At 39.6% G+C, this 15,789-nt stretch overlaps 1 protein-coding gene across 3 annotated transcripts; it reads right to left on the minus strand.

Moving 5' to 3' along the window:
• Nucleotides 1-874: 874 nt before the first annotated feature.
• On the minus strand, nucleotides 875-15,461 carry LOC104586796 (2-alkenal reductase (NADP(+)-dependent)). Of its 3 annotated transcripts, XM_010244148.3 has the most exons (6): nucleotides 15,305-15,460; nucleotides 14,943-15,177; nucleotides 13,845-14,022; nucleotides 3,337-3,503; nucleotides 3,102-3,184; nucleotides 875-1,607 (listed from the first exon to the last, which is right to left on the minus strand). In XM_010244148.3, the coding sequence occupies exons 1-6, from the start codon at nucleotides 15,394-15,396 to the stop codon at nucleotides 1,229-1,231; spliced, it is 1,134 nt and encodes a 377-aa protein (XP_010242450.1). In that variant the 5' UTR covers nucleotides 15,397-15,460; the 3' UTR covers nucleotides 875-1,228. The 3 variants fall into 3 exon arrangements, with proteins under 3 accessions (XP_010242450.1, XP_088752486.1, XP_010242451.1); XM_088896360.1 differs by lacking the exon at nucleotides 3,102-3,184 and having other exon boundaries at nucleotides 13,858-14,022; nucleotides 15,305-15,461; XM_010244149.2 differs by lacking the exon at nucleotides 15,305-15,460 and having other exon boundaries at nucleotides 14,943-15,298.
• Between the last annotated feature and the right edge of the window lie 328 nt (nucleotides 15,462-15,789).

The following is a 15,789-nucleotide window of genomic DNA, read 5'->3' on the forward strand; positions in this document are numbered from 1 at the left end:
AGGCTTTTAGACTTTTTATTGACGTAAAATACCCCTCTCTCTCTCTCCCTATGTATATATAAAGATATGAATTGTAAATTGAATACAATTTTTTATTTCATTCCATTCTCATTAAATCTCATATTTAAGATTAACTTCCACTCTCTGTCATTGATTTATATTTAATGTATTTTTGTTTCTCATAATTAAGTTTCATGAATAAAAATTTTAATAGTATAAAAACTTGTATATTGAAAATAAACTTGGAAACGAAATCGGTTTTTAAGTATGATAAATAAGAACAAAATTTTATTAATGATAAAAAAGGAATACAAAATTTAAAACTGTCTTAGCAATGAAACTACTTTCATGTTTGTTAAATGATGGAAATGGAATACAAAAAATATGAAAAGAGAAAATTAATGTCTATTCCATCACCCTACTAAACAAATCAAATGATTCAATAGTTTGATTAGCTAGGTCACCATGTTGTTGATCAAGTCAATGGTTTTTTACAGGCAAGCAATTTGGTGGAAAATGAACCTAAAATCCAAGTGAAATGACTGTTAACTATGACCAATTCTATGCTATTGACCAAATGATCCACTTGTCAAGCAATTCACTGACGCCAGAAATGAGAAATCATAGGAGATTGCTGACAATCGTATGAACATTACAAGGGTAGATGTAATGAAATTTACACAACAGAATTTAATGGTTGAGCCAGTTGGAATTCCTAATTGAATTCTCCCTGCCAAAGATAATGAAATTCAACATTACAAGGGCTCTTTGATATCAGCTTAAGTGGCTGACCTGGAAAGCTTGTTTTTTTCTAACCTTAATGGCTAAAACTGAATATTTTGTCCACTAAATGACAAAATAACAAGTTGTTCAGTTCAGAAACTTCAGCCATTATCAAATGGCTGATGTCTAAAAGCTCAAATGTTCTTTTACAAAGCTACAGGTCTATCTATTAAGATACAGAAATTTAGCACGCATTTCCTGCTGATCGAAATACACTTGAATTAAGGCAACAGAAAATGCTGATTTTCTTGTTTCTTGTTTGTGATGAAAATGCATGATACTGTATCTCTGAATTCTCTAATAAATTCTCCTATTTTGTTGAGGAAGCTGAAGGATATAAACTTGGAAGAATGTAATATCTTCCATCAGCTGATAATGGACCGTTTTTGATGAATCAAGACAGAAAAAAAAAGCAAGATGTCAAATAAGCAAATTTCCAGGATAATCATTCACGAGCAACACAAATGACCTGTTTACCAACATTTTTGCCAGAAAAGAGGCCAACAAGGGAAGCTGGAGCACTTTCTAGGCCTTCATTCATGTCTTCTATGTAGACAATCTTTCCTTGTTTGTAGTAACTGATGATGAGCTCCAAGAAACGTGGGAACAAATGCAAATAGTCGCTCTGCAGAAACCCCTGCATTCTTATGCGCTTTGCTATGAGCATGAACAAGTTGTGAATTCCCTCAGTTTGAGAGAGGCTTTGTTGTGACACCATCCCACAGATTGCTATCCGGCCATGAGGTCTCATGTTAAGAAGGACTGCATCAAGCATAGGCCCACCAACATTGTCAAAGTAGATGTCAATCCCTTGCGGAAAGTATCTGTCCAGTCAGAGATGAGTAGGCAACAATATGAATTCAATCATGATAAAGATAGTTTGTAGCTTAAGCATCCAGAATGAAGAGAATGCTAAAAAAAATGATTCTATATCCTTGGCAACTTGGCAATGAAATCCCTACTATGCCAATCTCAAATTAGAGGGATGCTGATAATTAACTACTTAAGCAACTATTGAGTTAATAAAAGTAATAGCTTTGGTGGTCACTTGGACACACTGAGATAATTTGTCCAAGCAAAGGGATCCTGGAGTTAGAACCTAGTAAATACTTTGCCATGATTTAGTAGAAAGGATTTTCTTGCTTAACTTTACAATCTATGTTCTACTTGTTACAATTGCATTTTAAACCAACAATAAGAAATCGATTTTGGTCATGCCACATGTTACAGGAGGAATAAAGAAAGTGCATGCATGAGCATGACAAGTGAAGATTGCAGCCACTTTTTTAACTGAATGTAGGATAAAATCACATATTTGGAACTCCATATTCTTCATGCACCAAATTGATGGGAAGATCCCCCTATTATTGCATTATAACAACTTCCATGGAGGATTACCACCATGTTGCTTTCTGGGGGATTTGAAAGGAAAGAAATAAGAGATATTTTCTCAGAAGAAGCTAGACCACTTCCAATGATTTGTAGAGACAACTGCTTGTACACCAGATATTGCATATTGGTCTTGACAGAATTTATGGGTTGCAAAGAATTGGTATTAATCAAAAATTTGGATGAGATGACGAGGTACTATGTGGCTTATTTTGATGGTTCAAGTATTCTTCATAACTATATATATTCATTTTGATGCATAAACTCCTTGGCAGGAACCCTATCTTGATCCTTTGTACTACTCTTAAATTTAATTACCACTAATATTACCTTGTTGACTATCCAAGGAAAAAGGGGGAAAAACGAAATTCATGATCCTCACATGCCAATGTAATATGCAAAAGTACTATCTTCCCTTAATAATTGCATAAATAAAAATGAACAATAAAATTTAGCCAAAACCAGAATGGTGAATACACATTAGTGATTCCCTGATGGATCACTGAAACTTAATCCAAGGATCTGAAATAGGTGGGGGGGGAAGCTAAAAATTTAAAAGCTTGAACAATTGATTCAACAAAGCATTCATCCAAAAAAATATTTATCAAAAAAAATAATCCAAAACAAAGAATTAAGACAACTAGAATATGAGAAGACCCTAGATAGTCAGGGCCAGCATTAGGTAATTACCTTTATTCAGAATATGACAAAAGTTCCCCTATGGACATGCAACAAACTTGTCTGGGAATCTGGGCTCCAAGTCTTGGCATTCCTAAGCCAAGTTCAAGTTTCTAAATTCTATTTAAAACCAAATTCTAAGTTTTTAAACATTATTTGAAGTAATGATCCTTCTTTTGCATCCCATGATCCCACCAAATTCATGATATAAGAAGAGTTATTTTCTCAAAATTTCACTACTGAATACAAACCTTCTTAAAGCTGCATTTAGGTCTGGCTCTTCTTTGTAATTGAAAGCTTCATCAAATCCTAGCTTGTTCTTAAGAAGATCAACCTATAATTTTCCATGTAAGTTTTTCTTTTTCATCAGTAAAAAATAAAAAAAAAGCAAGACATCCGCTCTGTTCGATATATTTACCAGTCAATGTAATTCTTAGGGGGGGGAAAACAAAGAAAGAATACATGCAATACTGAAGGAAAACTCACCTTTTGGCTTGTGCCAGCACTTCCAACCACATAACAACCATATAACTTGGCAAGTTGACCAACAAGTTGACCAACTGCTCCAGAGGCAGCTGAAACAAAAACATAATCTCCTTTCTTAGGGGAGCAGACCTCATAAAATCCTGCATAAGCTGTAAAACCTGGCATACCTGCACTAAAAGAAATTATTAGTGACATAACTACACAGGAAACCAGATGATAAAAATAAAACAAAACAATGGAAATGGTTTACATGAAAAAAACAAGTCAATAGATATTACAAACTTCTTAAGAGTTTTTATTTTTGTATTCATATTTCAGCACCATTTGTCACATTTATATACAATCATTTATTTAACTTCTCCTATGTACAAACCTAATTAAATATATAAACTACTTTTGGGAATTAAAGGAAAACTGTAGAAGGCTTGAAGCAACTTTGCATAAATTATTTTTGTTATTGGAATAAAACTCTGAATAGATTGCAGAGAAAATGTAGCCCCCTTCTAAGGTTTCAATTTTATATAGTTGGCTATTTCAATAAGGACGAAGGTTCCTGCTAATTTATACACATCCTCTAGGTTGTTCACAAAAGTAACACAAAACGAACAAACATGCTACAACTAATCTTTTCTAGTTCTTTTGATTAAGTACAAGTGTTAATTGTTTTGTATTTTTTCTCTAATTATGCTTACTAAGGTTCTCGATGTCGGCAAGACAATGGCACTTCCTACTGTGAGATCCAGTTGTACAAGGCTTCCTATGATTATAAAACTTACAACTAATTTGAATTTGAGAAAAACTGAGATAACGGTGAAACTCAAGAGTATACAAATTAGAACTAGCGGTCCAATTTGTAAATGAAGAGCTAGATTCAGTGTCATTTCTTCAAGAAAATTCTTTCCAGATTTACGCTCCAGCTTATAATATCCAAACCATAATCCAATCCAATTGGATCTGACAGTGAATTGCTTGGCAGTATTGCACTGACATAGTATAATCATGAGGCCCCATTTTCAATGTGGTCTGCCCATTGGAACTATTGGAGTAGCTGCTAATCATTCCTAACAGGGGTGATGGACATCCCCACACCCACACAACAAGGAGTTGTGACATTACTACCTCCACCTATACAAAAATAATTGATTAAGAGCATTCAAAAAACAGCTGTATGATATATTTGTAAAACATATGTGCACTGCAACCCAAGAATGAACTCTACCTCACAATTCCTTTACTATTGCCTCTTCTATTCTCTCAATATCTTCAAAAGTTCTGGCATTTCTTTCCATCCATACAGTCCAAATAATTGCCAAAGGCAGCAGTCTCCATACTACTTTCTTTTTTTGCTCAAACCCTTCAACTGCCAACAAGTTAAAAGCTCCACTATAGAGTTTAGAAAGCAAGCATGAAGCCCAAAAATGTCCACACTTTAAACCATAACCTTCTAACAAACAAGTTCAAAACTTGATGATTTGTATATAATACAAACTCCATTTTGGACCAAATAATGCTTCAAAGCCTACACTAATGTGTATAGCTCTTGCTCATAGTAGACCATTTCTTTCTTGCTTCATTACTTTTCACTATAGAAGACCACATGTCAATTCTCCTGAGATAGTACAAAATCTATAAGTCATAGAAGCATAACATTCCACCACAAATAAATCAAAGTTGCACAAAGCAAGTACAGGAGATTTGGTTAGTTTCTCCTTCATCAATTGGAATGCCTCGTCTGCCTCCAGTGTCCACTGAAACTGCCCCTCTTTTAAGCAATTTGAGATAGGACTGACTATGTTGCTGAAATGTTGTACAAATCACCTACGGAAAGTAGCCAAACCATGGAAACGCTGCACCTCATGTACATTTTAGGTGTGGTCCAGTCTCTAATAGCCCTAACCTTTCCCACATCAACCGTAATGCCTGAACCACTAACCACATACCCAAAAAACACAAGCTGTTTGGTCATAAAACTGCACTTCTTAAGGTTGGCAATAAAGCTGATTTTGGAAAAATAGCCTCAGAATCAAGTCTAAAGCATATTGTGTTTCCCTCGATAGGAAGTAATCCATCAGGTAGCTCCTAAGGGAAAATACTACTATATTCTTCAAATAATGATTTCATGGTATTGGGTACACCAGTGAGTGAAGGACCTTTACCCTTGGCTACAATAGCATAAATTTGCCCATCTCCTTTGATTATCCAGGAATCTTTGAGTAAGAAGAAGGGTACGCCCCTCCACTTGAGATGCTTTAGGCCGTTCATTCCCAAAGGTCCAAAATCTTTTGTTTATCTTTAGTTAAAATATAAAAATTATCTCTACCCCTATGACTGACATCATAATAGAATTGCCAAGGTCTTCCCAAAATAATGTGGCTAACATCAATATCCATAACATCAAATAGTAATTCACCAACATGTATAAAGAGAAGGCCACCTTGCACTGTTGGGTCTAATTGGTAGGCCCAACTGCTCTTTGATTGATTTGGCAATGACATTTGCTTTTTCTCCACTATCAATGGTTATGTCACACACTATATTTTTTACTCTACATCATGTCTTGAAAACTTTCTTTTCTTGTGTGTCAAGTATTGGTTGCTTAGCTGCATAAAGGATATGCTTGACCACAACAAAAGTTCTCTCGTCTTCTACAAAAGCCTAATGAGCATCATCTCCTAATACCATTTCATTATCAACAATAGGATCTTCATTCTAAGTTTAAAAATATAGTCTGTCTTCAACCTGTTCAATCATATTTACTCCTCCAGTACATGGTGATAGAACCCAGGTAGGTAATCCGCCATCGGGTCACCAGGCCCAGGCCCATGCGGGCCATGAGGCACATGCAGCAGCAGGAGCGGCACATGCAAAGCATTGCAAGCCTCCCCTGCAATTCATTTACAACCGCAAGCCATGTCTTAACCACCTGCATGCATAAGCGTGTGGTCATGATGAGCTGATTAGGAGGAAAGCCTATATAAGGCCTATGGGTAGAACTGAATGAGCAGAAAAAGCATAACCAACTTAGTTTCTCTCTTCTTCGTCTTCTCTCTCTCTCTCTCTCTCACTCTCTCTCTCTCTCTTCCTCTCCCTCTCTCTCTCTCGTAACTCTGTTTCTAGAGGAAGGAGCTCCCTTGAAGAAGCTTCATCACTGGGAATCCAACAATTGGTATCAGAGCCCCTGATCCGCCATGCCCACAACTCGCAACCAGTCACAAGAAGACAGGATTGACCGGATGGAGGGTGAACTGAGAAGCATGAAGGACGCTCTCTCTGCGGTAGTATCTCAGCTCGAGCGAATGTCATCCCAGCTCAACAAGGAGGTAGACCAAGAGGGATCGAGCAGCGGTGCTCTTCAGCTGAGCAGCACTTTCAACCTCCACAGCCCCAAACTAGTATTTCCCACGTATTCAGGTGACGATCCTTCTCCTTGGATCTATTGCGCAGAACGATATTTTGATTTCCATGAAATTCCGGCCGGTCAGAGAGTTCAGATTGCCTCCATCCATCTTGATGGAGAGGCTAGTCTCTGGTACCAATGGTACCGCCGTTCACACCCACAATTGTCTTGGTTAGACTTTGTGGAGGCCTTGCAAATACGGTTTGATCCTTCTAGCTTCGAAAATTTTGACAAAGCTTTATCTAGAGTAAGACAAACTGGCTCCGTTTGAGAATATCAGGTTGAATTCGAACAACTAGCCATGAGAGTGCATGGATGGCCGGAACATGCTCTCACTGGCTACTTTATTGGTGGCTTGAGGGAAGAGATTAGATTGGAAGTGAAAGCCCTACAACCCCCTATTATGCTGGCCATGGTGAGCCTAGCCCATTTGCATGAAGACAAATTAGCCCGGGCTCAGAGGAACCCACGGCCGGGAATTCTCAGGCCGGGCCGGTTCCCAAACCCTTGACATCTAAAACCGAGCTAACCCCGGCTCAACCAAACCCCCCGCCGGCCCCCACTGTGAGAAAACTCACCTGGGCCAAGATGCAGGCCTGTCGGGAAAAAGGCTTGTGCTATAATTGTGAGGAGAAATTTTCTCTGAGACATAAGTGCAAGGCCCAGCAGATGTTCCTTGTTCAAATTATTGATAGCTCAGTTGAGAATGAAGATGTGGATACCGGACCCATGGTCCCTGACAAGGCGGAAGATTCCGTCGAAGAAAACCCAGAGATCTCACTCCACACCCTAACTGGGCTCCACTCCACTGAGACTATGAGAGTGCATGGTGTTCATCTTAATTGATAGTGGGAGTTCCCTTAACTTTATCACTTCAGACCTGGCTCGACAAATGGGCCTAGAGGTACAGGCGGTTACTCTCTTTGTTGTTAAGGCAACTAATGGACAGCAGATACCTTGTGATGGGCTGTGCAAGGCCGTGGGCCTTGGAATTCAGGGCCATGTGTTCAGCATGGACCTGTATCCCTTGGATTTCAGTGGGGATGACTTAGTCTTGGGGATCCAATGGCTTAAACTCCTCGGGCCAACAGTATGTGATTGGACCCTCCTGACTATGGATCTCTGGATGAATGGGAAGCAATGTCATTTAAAGGGGATTGGACCAACTGAACCAGCAGCCTGTTCAGCGCGGCATGTTGTCAATTACAGCCTTCACTCCAATGCAACAACCCTGGTCTATCTAGCTTCGTTGGGCATAGGGCCCAATGTTTATTGTGACAACGGAACCTACAAGGTGACAAAAGATCCCATTTTACAACAGCTCCTAGCAGCATATCAAGATGTCTTTGGAGAACCAAACGGCCTACAACCTGTACGCAATCAAGATCACCACATTCCTATTCAGCCGGGGGCCCAACCCACCAATGTCAAGCCTTACAGATACCCACATGTTCAGTGGGCTGAAATTGACAAAATAGTCATAGAATTGTTGTCCAAGCAACTGATACAACCGAGCCACAATCCCTATTCTTCTCCCTTCTCGTCAAGAAGGATGGAACGTGGCGTTTCTGTGTTGATTATCGGGCCCTCAATAGCATCACTATGAGGGACAGATTTCCCATTCTATTAATAGATGAGCTATTTGATGAGTTGAAGCATGCTATTTATTTTTCCAAATTGGACCTATGATCCGACTACCATCAGATCCGGGTCCATCCAGAAGACATCCACAAAACAGCCTTCAGAACCCATGATGGCCACTATGAATTTCTGGTCACGCCTTTTGGGTTGACTAATGCACCCTCCACTTTTCAGAGCCTCGTGAATGATATCTTCTGGCCCTACCTCAAGCGCTTTATCTCGGTGTTCTTTGATGATATCTTGGTCTATAGTAGTGATTGGGCTTCTCATTTAAAACATTTGGAGTTAACCCTCGGGATTCTCCGGTGATATCAATTATTCACCAAGCCTTCCAAGTGCACTTTCGGCCAAACACAGATTCAGTATTTGGGGCACTTAATTTCACGTGGGACTGTAATGACTGATCCTGAGGAAATTGTGGCAATGACTCAGTGGGCTCGACCCAAGACCATCAAGAGTTTGCGGGGTTTTCTGGGTTTCACCGGCTACTACAGAAGGTTCATAAAAGGTTATGCCTCCCTAGCCGCCCCTCTTATAGCTCTGTTGAAGAAGGATGCCTTTACTTGGTCAGAACAAGCGGAGGTAGCATTTGAATCCCTCAAGAAGGCGATGGCGACACCACCTACCCTGACCTTACCTGACTTTTCCAAGCAATTTGTGGAGTGTGATGCATCGGGCAGAGGAATTGGTGCAGTCTTGATGCAAGAGGGATACCCTATTGCTTATTTTAGTAAGTTCTTATCAGCCCAAGCCCAATTAAAGTCTACTTATGACAAAGAGTTGATGGCCTTGGTGCTCTCGGTGCACAAGTGGAGAGCTTATTTGTTGGGGCAAAAATTCACAGTCAGGACTGATCAGAGGAGTCTCAAACATTTAATGGAACAAAGGATTCTTAACCTTGAACAACAGAAGTGGGCCAGCAAGTTAATGGGCTTTGGTTTTACCATTGAATACAAACCTGGCCCATCCAATGCAGCTGCTGATGCTCTATCCAGAAGAGAAGAAATGAACTCTTTGACAGTTTACAGACCTCTCCACCCCTTGCTTGATCTCATCGAGAACAATTGGGATCAGGGGCAAGCCGAGTGGCAGGGTACTCCCTAGTGGGTTCAGACTTGTTCTACAAAGGGCAGCTAGTGATAGCACCCAAATCGGCTTTTCACATAGATCTCTTGAAGTTGTTCCATGAGACAGTAGAGGGAGGTCATTCTGGGATGATCAGAACTTATAAGCGCATAGCAGCACACTTCTACTGGTGGGGAATGAAGAAGGCGGTGCAGGATTTTGTTGCGAGTTGCTTTGTATGCCAGACCTAGAAATACCAGGCCCAAACCCCAGCTGGGTTGCTACAGCCCTTACCCATTCCAAATCAGGTGTGGGACAAGGTAATTATGGATTTTATCACGGGGTTGCCTAAGTCTGGAGGGAAATCTGTTATACTGGTTGTTGTGGATAGATTGAGCAAGTATGCGCACTTTGCTGCGCTTTCCCACCCCTACACGGCATCTCAAGTAGCTCAGGTCTACATTCGAGAAGTGGCTAAGCTACATGGTACTCCAACAACTATCATCACAGATCGGGACCCAACCTTTGTGAGCCGATTTTGGGAAGAATACTTTTGGGCACAAGGTACTCACACTTACCATTCCACCAGCTACCACCCGCAGACTTACGGGCAATCAAAAGTGGTTAACCGCTGTCTAGAGACCTACCTCAGGTGTTTCGCAGGAGAAAAGCCTACCCAGTGGCTAAAATGGCTTCCATGGGCGGAATTCTGGTATAATACCACTTATCATGTTTCTACTGGGACCACCCCATTCAAGATCTTGTATGGAAGGGACCCACCCTCCGTGTTACCCTATGAGAAGGGCACATCATTAGTTGCAGAGGTTGAACAGCAACTCGAAGCCAGGGACAAAGCACTGCAATCACTCAAGAACCACTTACTCAAAACCTAGAATTACATGAAGATGCAGTATGATAAGAAACATTGCGATGTGGAGTACCGGGTGGGGGACTTAGTCTACCTAAAACTACAACCTTATAGGCAGTCATCTCTGGCAAAACAAGCATGGCAGAAGTTCTCACCTCGTTTCTTTGGTCTCTTCCGCATCTCAGGGATAGTGGGAGCAGTAGCTTACAAATTAGACTTGCCGAGTACTGCCCAGCTCCACCCAGTATTTCATATCGCACTCCTCAAGCCATGTCGAACAGATGCAGACTTGGTGAAGCCACTATTACCTGAGTTTACTAGTGAAAGGCAGCTGATTGTTGAGCCCAATGTCATCTCAGATATCCACTGAATAAAGGTTGGTCGCAAAGTGGTGAAGCAAGCTCTTGTTCAGTGGATGAACCTGCCCACAGAGGATGCCACTTGGGAAGACTTCAGTAAGTTGTAGGAGCAGTTTCCCCATCTTGACCTTGAGGCCAAGGTCATTCTTAAGGGTGGGGGAGATGATAGAACCCAGGTAGGTGATCCGCCATCGGGTCACCAGGCCCATGCAGGTCGTGAGGCACATGTAGCAGCAGGAGCGGCACATGCAAAGCATTGCAAGCCTCCCTTGCGGTTCATTTACAACCACAAGTCACGTCTTAACCACCCACATGCATAAGCGCGTGGTCATGATGAGCTGATTAGGAGGAAAGCCTATATAAGGCCTACGGGTAGAACTGAATGAGCAGAAAAAGCATAACCAACTTAGTTTCTCTCTTCTTCTTCGTCTTCTCTCTCTCTCTCATAACTCTGTTTCTGGAGGAAGGAGCTCCCTCGAAGAAGCTTCATCACTGGGAATCCAACACATGGTTGTGGGCAAGAGCTAGAAGCGTGACCTCTTCCCCCACACTTACTGCAGTTATTCCCTACAAGGTAAGCATATGGGTTGCTATTTTTAAGCTGCTTACCATGTTGGACAGGTTGATTTTGTTGTGAATGAGGCTGATTTGGTTCCTCTCTAGGCTGGTTCTTTCATTGGAGAGTATTATGGAATGGGGCAATGGGCATTCTAGCCTTAGAAGCATTCAAGAGAGAATGTTGGTATGTCTTAACAACTTCTTTCCCCTACTCAACAGTAGTCTCAACCCTAAATGTCTTATCCAAGTAGTACTTTCTAATTGGGTATTGTTCAAGATGACTTTCAGTCTTGATAGCTAAACAAATAGCATCATTCAAATCCCACACATCTTGGGCTGCAACTTTTATTGTATGATTGGTTTGTGACCCTCAATGAATCAAGCAGCCTTTTGTAATGGAATTTCAACCAATTCATTACAAACTGATAGCCTGGAAAACTTAGATGCATACTCCCTAATCCCATGTGTACTTTGCACACAATGCTGGTATTACTGGAACAAGTATTGGTCACAATCACGTGGAAGGAATTGAGCCTGAAGTAACTGCTTCATTCTTGGCCATGTCCTAATAGGTTGTTCCAGATCAGACTTTCTCCATTTGAACTTGATCCCACCAAGCAACAGCTCCCTCTTTTAGCTTTTAAGAGACCAACTTCACCTTATTTTTAGTTGTTTCTACAAAACCAATGAATTTCTCTACCTCACGAATCCAATCAAGGAAATCTTCAATATGCAACTGTCTATTGAATGTTGGCATCTCAATCTTCATCTTGTAATCCCTATCACCATTATTTCTTTTCTTAGGTGGCTGTCTAAAATCAATGGGCTTTCCCATATCCTGATTTTCATCTTCAAAATTATCAAAATATTCCTCTTCACCACTAAAATAAAAGGTTGTTGCTAGGGCATGGAAACATGGTTGTTCATGGGACTGGACCACCACTTGTGGCTGAAACTGGTTCCCATGATCAACTACCTTTTGCTGGTAATAGCAAGCAGCTGAAGATTGGTCCTAGTGATTGCTTCAGTCAACTACCTAATAGTAGCTTGTAAACCTTGAAAGTATGCAAATTGTTGCTGCTGTACTCTAATGCTGAGAGAATCTTAAATCCATTGTTGGCAGCTTTATTGTGGGCCATGATTGAGAGAAAACTCATGCTCCAATGCCTCCATATCCAGGAGAACAGGTCTAGAAAATCTGTTTTTGTGATTTTTACTGAAAAAATCACCCAAAGTGATCGAGAAATTTAGAAAGAAAGAAAAACAGTGTTAAGAAAGAACCACCAGCTTTCTTAAGCTTGAAGCAACTGAATATCCTCTTTGTTTTCTTAAAGAGAAGCTAATAATGTTCTTATGGGGTTTTGTTTAGGGCGCCAGCCAATAAAACCCTGAAATTACAAAAGTAACCCTATCCCAAAATAACAAGGAAAACCCAAAAAAGCTATCTACTATCTATATTCCTTGTAAGACTCTTCCTAACAGTAATAATCAACTAGAAATCATTAACTGACTAAGAAACAACCTAGGAAATCATTAAAGCAAAATTTAAACAAGACAAATAGCTAAATTCAGGCATGTGACTGCTTCACTTTCTTGTTCTTTTTATATTGCCACGTGTTTCTTCATAATTAAGTGCAGCAGCCTCTAAATCAAAACATGTGCCTGTGCAACGTTTTCTTAAAGTTTGGAAACACAAAAAAGGGGAAATGGATAAGAGATCTTTTTCTTAATTGTAATTTAGAATTGCATAAAAGCAAAATCATTGAAGTAAAATATTAAACAAAAAGAAATTCCTAGAAGGAACTCAATGTCATATTGTCACATTAAGGGGCATTATCTCTTCATTTTAAAGCTTTCACCAGGACGGCATAGCTTTTCTCCCCACTCAAGAAGATACTAAGACTTCCTTTCTTACAAAATTGAGTTTCCCCAAGCAACATATTCAAGTATCAATAATATTAGACAAGAAAAAAATACCTAAAACTTGATAAATGTGTAGTTTATCTTACACTTCTCAAGTTAACCTTGGTAGGTGTTCTAAGAATTTGGCTAAGGAAGTTTAGTATAATCTCCTTTTGATAGCTAAACGATCCTCCCACAAGCTGGAAGTCATCCTTTTTATTTCTATTTTATTTTGATTTTTGCAGTATTTTATTTCTCTCTCCTCTTTCCTCTTTTCCTCTGCATCCTTTTCATTTAATTTTTCTTGGTTTGCTCTAATAGGGTGGTTTAAATGCTCAGGCTAGGGAGGTTAGACAATGTAGTTGATTGAGGCCAAAATTTCTAAGCATCTATTCCCTCCTCCTATGGTCTCATCTCATTTTTAAGTATTTGGACTTTGATTCAATAAAAGTGTCTACATGAGAAATGTTTCTTTTTGATGCCAGACTGGAATAAACGTACGAAGCAATCTTGTATAGGCAATATTACACTCATACCAAGTTGATGGTTAAAAGCCACATGACACATGCAAGACTATTGTTGAATGAAGAATATAAAGATTGAGAAGGATAAGTGAAATATGTAGGTCACTGAAAGGGTACATGTGCATTAATAATAACTAAAAGGAAATCTCCAAGAACTTAAGTGAATGCCTGTTGAAGGAAGAAAACAACCATACCAAGAAGACCCACATGGTATGAAAGAGGAATATCATCTTGCTGAATTTTTCTCAATTGTGCAGTCCTCGTAATCAAGCTGTACTTTTCCCAACCAGTCAATCCTGAAATCAAATCGCCTGGCTTGAAATTTGGGTTATCAGACTCCACAACTCTCGACACGCCAAACCCCTCAATGACCTTCATTTGACTACAAATGGTTAAGTAACCATATCTAGAGATTCATCCTTAACAAAACTGAGAAAGTTAAAAAGAAGGAACGGTTCTTCCTGTATCCATCCCTATTCATACTAATGCAGTACTTTGAGACTAGATAGTCGTGTTCCAATAATAGCAAAGCATATGAGAATGCAGTACAATGTCTAGAACCAGTGCTACGGCCAACATGTCGTGGTAGTTGTTCAATATGAAGTACATTCATTCATGCACAAATTAGTATATCTTTGAGTGCTCTAAGCATGAAACAAACGTTACAAAACTCCCTAGAAACCCATAAAAGAAAATGTCAGAGTAAATTCAAAGTAAGACAGATTTCAAGAAGTCAAAATTTTGATAGACTCATAAATTCACTTACATCTGTAACAAAATCATAGGGAGGAAACCCAATTTTTCCATGAAAAGATTATCAAAAACTTGGCGAAGCTTCTTTAAAAATAGCACAACAGATATCTACCAAAGTAACACCTATCTTTTCAAGAACAGAATACGTACAAGGTGCTAAAAAGAAATATAAACAAATAAATAAGAAACATTGTAATTGCTTTTACACTACACTTTAGATAGATCAAAATAATTTTCTAATTAGGAATAGCAAGCAAATCCCATCACCAGTAACAAAGGAAATACCAACATTTTGCAGCAAAATCTTTAGAAAAAAAAACAGAGACTACCATTTGAAAATATACGAGGATGACTAAGAATCACAAGTAACAAAGGAAATAAACATTTTGCAGCAAAATCTTTAGAAAAAAAAAAAAAACAGAGACTACCATTTGAAAATATACGAGGATGACTAAGAAATACTTCAGAATGTTAAAAACTGGTAGTAGACTAAAGTATAACAAACAGAACAACAATCAACACTAAGAGGCAGTCCTTACCGACCCAGGAACAAAAGGGGGAATGTAGGAATCATTGAAATCCCTCATTCTTCCTCGCATATAAGGGTCACAGGAAAGATAGAGATTCTTCACAAGAAAAGCCCCGGACCCTTCCGGAACCTCCAACTTAATATTCCCGACCTTTAGTTCCATGTCTGACTCCACAGGAATTCCCTCAATGTAGTGCTTGAAGATAATTTGCTTGTTCTGAACCACCGCCATCGCTGAATCTTCCCTGCAAACTTGAGCTTAACTCAGATGGAGAGAGAGAGAGAGCGAACGAGAATACATAAATGCAATAATTATAAATTGGCGGGTCTGTTCTCGAGCTAGAGATGCAGTTGCCATTCGCTCGTTCTTACCTAACCAATCTCGCAAAGTTGTGTTTGGTGAAACCAAAACAATCTTGCAAAGTCGTAAATAAACCAGTAACCACCCAATAATAATGGGGCATGTCTGGGTCAGCCCCAATTTCAACTTCCTCCACGTTCTAACCAGTGGACGAAGTTGAAACCGGTGGATCACCCAACCACCTACCTACCACTACCAGTAGTCACTACTCAGTAGCCAGTAGAATCGTAGTCTCTAACCAGTGGACTCCACTCCGGATCCACTGCGTTTGGACTCGAAGGGATGTTTTCTTCGAGTCAAATAAAATTTTAACACGTCATTGGGTGATCCACCGGCCATTACCTGCGACCGGTTGAAGCTTTATAAATGACAAACAAAAATAAAAAATATTAAGTTTACAAATTTTTAAAATAAAATGCCAATGCTAACAAAAATTCTAAAACTCTCTGTTATCAGACTCAGACCATGCTCCCCTCACCCAACCATTACAATTTTA

Source organism: Nelumbo nucifera, chromosome 1 (assembly GCF_055504915.1).
Source record: "Nelumbo nucifera cultivar China Antique chromosome 1, China Antique-T2T, whole genome shotgun sequence".
In the NCBI taxonomy this organism is placed as follows: Eukaryota; Viridiplantae; Streptophyta; class Magnoliopsida; order Proteales; family Nelumbonaceae; genus Nelumbo; species Nelumbo nucifera.

Bases quoted from the DNA above. Each gene is read 5' to 3' on its own strand.
- LOC104586796 (XM_010244148.3), bottom strand. From the start codon at position 15,396: ATGCCCCATTATTATTGGGTGGTTACTGGTTTATTTACGACTTTGCAA. The intron at 3,504-13,844 runs GTATGGTTGTTT...CTTTTAGTGCAG, and splicing joins ATACCATGTGGGTCTTCTTG to GTATGCCAGGTTTTACAGCT. The intron at 3,185-3,336 runs GTGAGTTTTCCT...GGAAAATTATAG, and splicing joins GTGCTGGCACAAGCCAAAAG to GTTGATCTTCTTAAGAACAA.